General features: G+C 69.8%; 2 protein-coding genes across 2 annotated transcripts in view; one reads left to right on the forward strand and one right to left on the reverse strand.

The window, feature by feature from the left end:
- LOC113407983 (translation initiation factor IF-2-like) overlaps positions 1-1,519 on the forward strand; it is a 1,755-nt gene extending 236 nt beyond the window's left edge. Inside the window, exons 2-4 of the mRNA XM_029913374.1 lie at positions 169-378; positions 792-965; positions 1,058-1,519. Of these exons, the coding sequence (XP_029769234.1) occupies positions 169-378; positions 792-965; positions 1,058-1,348 (675 nt within the window). The 3' untranslated portion in view covers positions 1,349-1,519. The remainder of the gene's footprint in view (positions 1-168; positions 379-791; positions 966-1,057) is intronic.
- Positions 1,520-3,743: 2,224 nt separating this feature from the next.
- NAB2 (NGFI-A binding protein 2) lies at positions 3,744-7,760 on the reverse strand. The gene is made up of 6 exons (XM_026659276.2): positions 6,923-7,760; positions 6,402-6,535; positions 5,640-5,691; positions 5,099-5,231; positions 4,643-4,843; positions 3,744-3,967 (listed from the first exon to the last, which is right to left on the reverse strand). The coding sequence occupies exons 1-6, from the start codon at positions 7,712-7,714 to the stop codon at positions 3,873-3,875; spliced, it is 1,407 nt and encodes a 468-aa protein (XP_026515061.1). The 5' UTR covers positions 7,715-7,760; the 3' UTR covers positions 3,744-3,872.
- Between the last annotated feature and the right edge of the window lie 166 nt (positions 7,761-7,926).

Below are 7,926 nucleotides of genomic sequence, written 5' to 3' on the forward strand. Positions count from 1 at the left end.
CGAAGGCCCCATTCCCCACCCCCGAGCCAGCCAATCCCTGCCCTGGGGCCAGATGGGAGCCGGTGCCCACTAGAGGGGAAAGGACCCGTGCCCCGTGCCCCACCCCGAGCCAGCCAGGCCAGCTTGCACCAGGGAGGGCCTGATGCCCCAGGCAGGCTTTCACTCTAGGGGCACTTGCTGAGGAGGCAGTGGTGTCTCCCGGTCCCCGGAGAGCAAGGGGTTAATCTCGCCTTCCCCGCCTCCCATAGCCCCTTTAAAAACTCCCGGTTTTTGTCCCTGCTGCAGCCCCCCGACGCTCCTCCCGGCGCCCGTGAGCACCACGACCACCCCGCTGCCCCTCGGCCCCAACGTCGTCTTCGGCTGCCAGTCCCTGTCGCCGTAAGCCAACCAGCCCCCGCCTCTGCCCAGCCACTGCCAGCCCCTAGAGGGGATATGCCCCATTCCCTGCCCCCGACCCAGCCAGTCCCCCGCCCTGGGCCATCTGGGAGGTGGCGCCCCCTGGAGGGGAAAGGCCCCTGTCCGTTCCCTTCCCCTCCCCAACCCAGCCCATCCCTGCTCTGGGGCTAGGGTGGGAGCTGGCGCCCCCTAGAGGGGAAAGGCCCCATGTCCCATTCCCCAGCCAGCCAGTCCCCGCCCTGGGGCTAGGATGGGAGCTGGCACCCCTTAGAGGGGACAGGCCCGTGTCCCAGTCCCTGCCCCCGAGCCAGCCAGTCCCCGCCCTGGGGCTAGGGTGGGAGTTGGTGCCCATTTCTCCCCCGGCTCCCTCTCACCCGCTGCTCCGTGCCCGGCAGGAATTTGCTGTCCTACAGGTACTTGCCAGGGGACCCCATGGCCCTTGTCCTGGAGGACCTGTCTCCCAACCCCATGGACGAGGAGATGCCGGAAATCGCCCCCTTCTCGCCCGCCAGCCACGGCTCGCCCTTCGGGACCCTCCTGCCGGCCCCTCCCCAGCTGCTGGCGGCGAGGTAAGTGCCCCCGGAGGGGCGGGGAGGGGGACGGCCGGGGGGCTGGGCTGTGGCCCCCTTCCCAACCCGCCTCCTCTTTTCTCCCCGGCCAGCCTGGGCAACAACATGGACTTGCCCTCGGAGGACGAGATCACCCAGCTCTTGTACGAGGCACAGATGGAGGAGGGGCTCCAGCCCCCCACCCAGCCCTGCAGCTACGGCGACCCCATGGCCAACCCCAGCTGGTGACCTCGCGGCGGGGGGGCCCCCGCTGGACACTTTGGAGAACGACGCCCATCCAGGAGAGACGTGGCGAGGGGCTGGGGGGTCTCGGCTGGGACCCTCGGGGCCTGCCCCAGCCGGACTTCAGCCTGGGACTGAGCCGCGCTTGGGGGCTTGGCTAGGTGTGCGGGGGGGGAGCGGTGTGGCACATGGGGGGCCATCAGTGTCCCCTCCTTCATTGCCTTGTGTTAGCCATGTACAAACGCCGCACCATGGAACACGCTGACCCACCCGACCCCATCCTGGGGCTGGCAACCACGGCAGCAGGGGCAGCCCCCCTTTGCCCCCCCCAGGCGGGCGGGGGGGGGGGGGGGGGGGGGGGGGAAGAGACACACCACCCATTGGAGCAGGGAGTCTGGGCAGCCTGGATTTCAGCCTGGGGTGTGTGTTGTGGGGCTGCAGATTCCACCCACCCAGGGGGAGGAGCCTGTTCTCCAGGGGGCGGCAGGGGTGGGGGGGTGAGGTCAGGCTGGCTGTGCCCCCCCCCCCATCTCTGCAGCCTGGGGAGGGCTGTGGGTATTAGCAGCTGGTGCTGGGCAGGGGGATAAGGATCCAGCAAAGCTTGCCGGGGGGGGGAGGGGAGCAGCCAGGGATCAACCCCCCAGCTTGCCCCTTGCTATGGGCCTCCCCCCACTAGGGGCCCAGGCAGGACAGCGGTGGGGGGGGGGGAGGAGACACACGCAGCAGATGCCCCCTACCCTCTTCCCCAGAGCTGGGGGGGGGGCCCCCGACCCAAGGCCCTGCTGGAGGAGCAGGGGTGGGCAGTGGAAAGGCTCTTGTGTGGGCTGGGATGAGTCACGAGGGAGGGGGCTGGTTTAAAGGGCCTGTACCTCGCCTTCCCCCCCAGCCTTAGCCGCTATCCTTCCCTGCCCCACAGCTGGGGGCCTGCCCCTCCCCCCTCTCAAGTCACAGGCCCTGCCCAGGGGCCGGCCTGAAGCAGAGCTGGATGCTGGCCTGCCCCATGTGCCCCATAAGGGGGCAAAGGGTAGCTGGCTCAGCCCCCCCCCGCCCCCTCGAAGAGGGACAGAGGCAGAGTCGATCCACACTGCCTGCATGGGGCTTTGCTACTAAACGCTACAGAAAGAGATTCTGCCTCAGTTTCCCCACCCACAGGGAGGCCAGTGCCTCTCACTCCCGACCCGCAGCCCCCTGCTAGCCCACTCTGCCCCCCACCTTTGCTGCTGCCCCTCCTCTATTGCCCCCTATGCTCTGCCGCCCACCCCCATCCCGTCCCATCAACCCCACCTTGCAGCTGGGGAGCGGGGAGGAGATTAAGCCATAAAATAAAGTTTTATTACAAAATAACAAAATAAATAATCTACTGTACACGTTGCAAAGGAAAAGTCACTAATGCTCTAAGCCGGCGGCCTACGGGAGCGTGAACGGGTCTCGAACCAGCGCTGCCGGGAACTGGGGGGGGGCGTCACCAGCAGGGGCTCCACAGTACAGCCTGGACCCCCCCCCCCAGGGAGTGAGGAGGAGGGGAACAGCCTCCTGTGGAATATGCTGAGGGCAGTGACACTGGTTCTGAGGGGGCCCCCCCATCTTTTCCCTAGTGCCCCCACCAGCCAAGGTGGCTTTTTAATCTGTTCTGCCCCCCCTGCGGTGGTGACATGGGGGTACCCTGATTGTCCCTTTAAATCTCTCTTCCCCCCCTCCCCCCGTCCTAATGCCCCCCATGCTGGGGGGTGGATTGTCTGCCCTGTACCCTGCGCTGTGTGCAAACAGCCGGCCCCAGAGCCCCTGGGGTGGGAATACAGCCGGTGCCTGGGTGTGTTATGGGGGCGGGGGGGGGCTGATACCCAAAGGACAGCACGTGCCCCCCCCCCCAGCCCAGCAGGTGGGGTCGGCTGGGCAGGAGCAGGGATGGGGGGCTTGCAGACCAGGATGATCGCACTGCTGGGCCAGTGAATTTGGGGGGGTAGACAGGGGGGGGGGGGGGGGGGGGGGAGGGGGAATTTTGGGGGGGGGGCCCCCCCCCCCCCCCGGACCTCCCTGCCCGCAGCCTCTGCCCACCACGGCTACTGGGGGAGGCTGGGCCAGACCCTCCGAACTCAGAATCCTCCTCCTCACCCCCTGCGATCACCCCTGGTGGCCCCTTCAGCCCCCCCAGGCCCTTTCAACCCCCCCATTCTTGTGCTTTGCCTGCAAGAGCCCTTCCCTCTTCCTGGGGTCCCCCCCAGTTCCTTTCTTCTCCCTGCCTCCCGGGGGGGGGGGGCGGATGGATGTCCCCCCCCCCTTAACACCCCCTGGAACTGAAGAGTTACAATTCACATCACCCCAGCTGCGAGTGCAGGGGGCTGGGGTGGGTTTTGGAGGGGGGGGGGCTGCAGGGGGGCGATGTCTGGGGCTGGTGGCAGTCGGAACGTGACCAGCTGGTTCCATTAGCCGCGCTGTGCCCTCCCCGCTGGCCCGTCACTTCGCCCTGGGCACGGCCCGATCTCTGCTGCGCCTCTCCCAAACCTCCCAGTGCCCATGGGCATCGGGTCCCCAGGCCCGGCTCTCTGGGGAGCAGACGGGGGGGTGCTCCAGCACCAGGATAGATCATGGGGGGGCCACCTGCCCCAGGCCTGTGGTTATTGCTTGGTTAGTGGAGGGGGGGGAGCTGCCGTGGGCCCCCACCCCAACCAGGGGGGCATCTGCGGCTCACTGCCGGCTGGTCTCCTGCTCCACCTTGACGCTGCTGCGGCGGGACTCGGCCGGGGCCGGGGGGCCCCCCTCTGCCAGCCCGTCCTCGAACTCTGCGGGGAGACAGAGCCAGGGTCAGTGTCAGCCTGGGGGCCCCGTCCCCTCGCGCCGGAGCCCCCAGCATCACCCCCCCCCGAGGAAACACCCTCCCCCCACCCCCGCGGGTTTCAATGGGGTTCCCAGGACGTCAGCCGCCCCCGCCCCCACTTCCTTCCTCTCCTGTCTGGGCGGGGAGGGGGGGGGGATTTCCACAATTGTTTCTTTTTTCCATTCAGTAACGGTGAGACTAAGAGCAAATCACAGAGCTGGGCCTGGGCCCCCCAGCTCCACCGGTGCCCCTCACTCCCGACCCGCAGCCCCTGCTAGCCCAGCCCTGGGCTCCCCACCCCCAGCTCTGCCGGTGCCCCTCCCTCCTGACCCGCAGCCCCTGCTAGCCCGGCCCTGGACTCCCCCCAGCCCTGCTGGTGCCCCTCACTCCCGACCTGCAGCCCCTGCTAGCCCAGCCCTGGGCTCCCCACCCCCAGCTCCGCCAGTGCCCCTCCCTCCCGACCCGCAGCCCATGCTAGCCCAGCCCTGGGCTCCCCCCCCACCCAGCTCTCAGCCCCAAGCACATAGTCCTGAGCTGGGTGCAGGGAACAGCCCATGTGGGTATAACCCCTCCCCCCCAGCCAGGTACCACCCTAAGGCGCCTGCCCCACCCCCGCTATCCCATCCCGGGGGCAGCTCACCTGGGCCTGGGGACTTGCCCCGCAGGCAGGGGCTGAGGCGCCCGACGCGCTCGTGGGACACCAGCCTGGCCAGGCGCAGCCCCTCGTCCATCAGCGTCTGCTGCAGGATGTGGCGGCTCCAGAGCCCGTGGGGGGGGAGGCTGAGGGGCAGGTCAGGGGCGGCGCTGGGGGGCGGCGTGAGGCGGGGGCAGGAGCCGACGGCTGCAGAGAAAGAGAGAGAGAGCGCACATGTGTCAGTGGGGGGAGCGGGGGGGTCAGATAGGTGCCAGGGGCTGCAGTCTCTGCCTCCCTATAGAAGCTATGGGGGGGGGTTGATGCATGGGCACCCCGCCCCCCCCCCCCCCCGCCCAGTAGCACAAGGGGCGTCTGTGTCCTGCCCTGGATCTGGGCGAGGGCCCTGCGGTGCGGACGGGGTTAATCAGTACAAAGCCCCCCCCAGCCCTGCTCCCCACTCACCCTGCAGGTGCCCGTCCAGGCTCTCTCCCGACAGGCTGGCCGCGTCCTCCTCCAGGCTGGCTCTGTACGGGGGGGCGTAGGACTCCGACCCCCCCGGCAGCTGCAGGGGCTCGGGGCGGCTCTGCTCACCCACCTGCGGGGCGAGCGGCTGGTTAGAGCGGGGGGAGAGGGGGTGCCCAGCTGGACGGATGGAGGCACCGAGCTCAGGCAGCCCCACCGGGTCTGCAGGCCCAGGTAGCCGGGATGGGGGTGAGCCGGGCCCATCCTGCGTGGGCACAGGGCGCAGGCCACGCTCTCCTGAGGGCAATGCACCGAGCGCCTCGGCTACTGGGGACGTGGGCTGGGAATCCCCCAGCAGGCAGCTCAGAGCCTGGGGCAGACCCTGGCTGAGGAGGGCGACACTCCCCCTCCCCCAGTGCCAGCTCCTCTCCCTCGCCCGCTGCTCCAGCGCCCCCAAAGCCAGCTGTCGTCCCCCCCGCCTGGCGCTCAGCCACACGCAGCCCAGTGACACCCCCGGGGCACCCGCCCGTCCGGCACCCACCTCCTGCTTCAGCTTCTTGGGCTGCACGGCTCCGCTCTCGTCCGGATGCGACCTGCGCGGAAGCGACAGGACAAACAGCGTCAGGGGCCGGGAGGCGCTGCCGGGGCAGGAGGGTTCAGACCTCGGCTCGAGGGGCAGGCAGAGACCCCGCAGCCTGGGGCGGGCGGATACCGGAGCCGACGGGTCTGCCGGGACTCCTCCGGCTCAGCCACCCATCGCACCCGGGGGGGGGGGGCCCAGCCCCGCCTAAGCCAGGGGGGGGAGGGGGCTGCAATCCGGGGCCCGCGGCCCCCCCCCCGGGCACCCCTGATGTCGCCCTCCCTGGGAAGCCGTGGCTCAGATGGAAAATATCCAAAGCGAAAGAGGAACTCGGGGGCTGGGCTGCAGGGCAGGTGGGCGGCTGGCTCGGCAGGGGCGGGGGGGATGAGAAATCCCCCGTGTGGAGGGGAGGAAGAGGAGGCCCCCACAAGAGGGAGTGGGCAGGGCAGCGCCGCTGGGCACGGGGGGCAGATAGGGGGGGGGGGGGGGAGGGAGAGCAGGAGTCTGCAGCAGCCTCCCCACAGCCTGATGCCCCCTGTGCCCCTCACCCCACTGCTCTCCCCCCTCCTGTGCCCCACCCCACTCCTCTGCGCCCCACTGCAGCCCCCACCCCATGCTCTGCTTCCCCGTACCCTGAGCAACACCAGGGCCAAGGGGCCGCACGGGAGAGGGCGCGAGGGGCGTCTCCGGGGGTCCCCGCGGCGAGGGAGGGGCCCAGCTCACCTGGCTCCCTTGAGCGAGGACAGGTAGGTGCTTTCCCGGGCCACCTGGCGCGACAGGGAGAAGAGCTCCACCCGGCGCAGCAGCAGCGTGTGGTCGCGCAGGCAGAACTGCGCTGCCGCCTCGTTGATGGTCAGCTGGGGGGCGAGACGGAGGCCGTTAGCGGGGGGGGGGGGGGCAGGAGCCTTGACACCATGGGGAGGGGCAGAGAGACAAGAACCAGGGATGGATGGGCCGAAGGCAAGATAAAGGATCCAGGGATGGATAAACAGAAGAGGGACGGCAAGACATCAGGAATAGAACCCAGGCGTCCTGGCTCCCAGCCCCCCGACCCTCACCACCATCCATGGACTGTTGCAGTCGGATACAGGATTCCCCTTCCCGAGCCATCCCACCCCAGAGGTGGCTGCATTGGGGGGGGGGTCTAGGCGAGGGCTCTCCTGTGGCCCCCTTGTTGCCAAGCCCCCCGCCCCGGTGGCGTGTGCTGCCCACGGCCATCGCCCCCGCCCCCCCTCGCGGCTCACCTCGTGCAGCGTGAGCGGCTTGCCGTCGCGGCGCCGGGCCTCGCCCCGCCCGTAGATGGCGCTGTGCCGCCGGATCTCCTCCTCCTTGCGCCGGTCCCCGTCGTCCAGCTGGAAGATGTGCCCGACCGCCTTGGCCAGCTTCTTGTTGAGCTTCATGAGGGCGCGCAGCTCCGGTTCGCCCCCCCGCGGGCAGCTCTGCAGGAGCCGCTCGACGCTCTCCGCCACCGTCCGCGCCAGCTCCGGGTCCAGCTGCTCCGGGGCCGGCTCCCCGCCCACCCCTGGCGAGAAGGGGGGCGGCCCCCCATCTTCCTCCGTGCCACCCCCCTCTGACTCCGGGGTGCTCCGCCCCGGCCACTGGGGGGCCGGCAGGGGGGAGAGCTTCTCCCCTGGCTCCGAGGGGCTGCGGGCGGGCGGCGTGGCCAGTCCGCTGCCCCCCTTGCCCGGGGCCTCGCCGGGGCTGGCGTGCCCGTTGCTGAGCGACTTGCGCCCGCCGGTCTCGGAGATCTTGAAGAGGGGGATGCTGCTGACGGGCAGGGAGGCCATGGGCTGGCTGAAGAGGCCGGGGTTGGCTGCCCACTCCCGCAAGGCCTTTTGGAGGCGCCGGACGTGCAGGGGCTTGGTGGCCATGCCGACCAGCGCCATGATCTCCAGGAACTCCTCCTCGCCCGCCTCGCACAGCTGCTGCACGTCGTCCCCGCCCTGCTGGATGAAGGTCTCGTAGTAGGACAGCAGGTTGGCCCGCTGCAGCACGCGGTACAGCTGCAGCTCGCCCAGGGTGCGGGGCAGGGCCATGGCGAGGGGCAGGCCTGTGGGGGGAAGAAGGGGCGTCAGTGCCAGGGCAGGGCATGGGGGGGGGAGATGAATGGAGACCCAGCCGCCACCCAGAGCTCGACAGCCAGGGGAGTCGGGGTCCCCGACCCAGCCCTGGGAGAGGGAAGGCCACCGGCTGGTGTGTGGTAAGAGCCTGGGCACTGTACCAACCTCACTGCACTGCACCCAGCACC

The sequence above is a fragment of the Terrapene carolina genome, unplaced genomic scaffold, assembly GCF_002925995.2.
Source record: "Terrapene carolina triunguis isolate 2854851 unplaced genomic scaffold, T_m_triunguis-2.0 Scaffold616, whole genome shotgun sequence".
Taxonomy (NCBI): domain Eukaryota; kingdom Metazoa; phylum Chordata; order Testudines; family Emydidae; genus Terrapene; species Terrapene triunguis.

Bases quoted from the DNA above. Each gene is read 5' to 3' on its own strand.
- NAB2 (XM_026659276.2), bottom strand. From the start codon at position 7,714: ATGGCCCTGCCCCGCACCCTGGGCGAGCTGCAGCTGTACCGCGTGCTG. The intron at 6,536-6,922 runs GTGAGCCGCGAG...CTCGCCCCCCAG, and splicing joins AGCCGCTCACGCTGCACGAG to CTGACCATCAACGAGGCGGC. The intron at 5,692-6,401 runs GTGAGCTGGGCC...GCTTCCGCGCAG, and splicing joins TCCTCGCTCAAGGGAGCCAG to GTCGCATCCGGACGAGAGCG.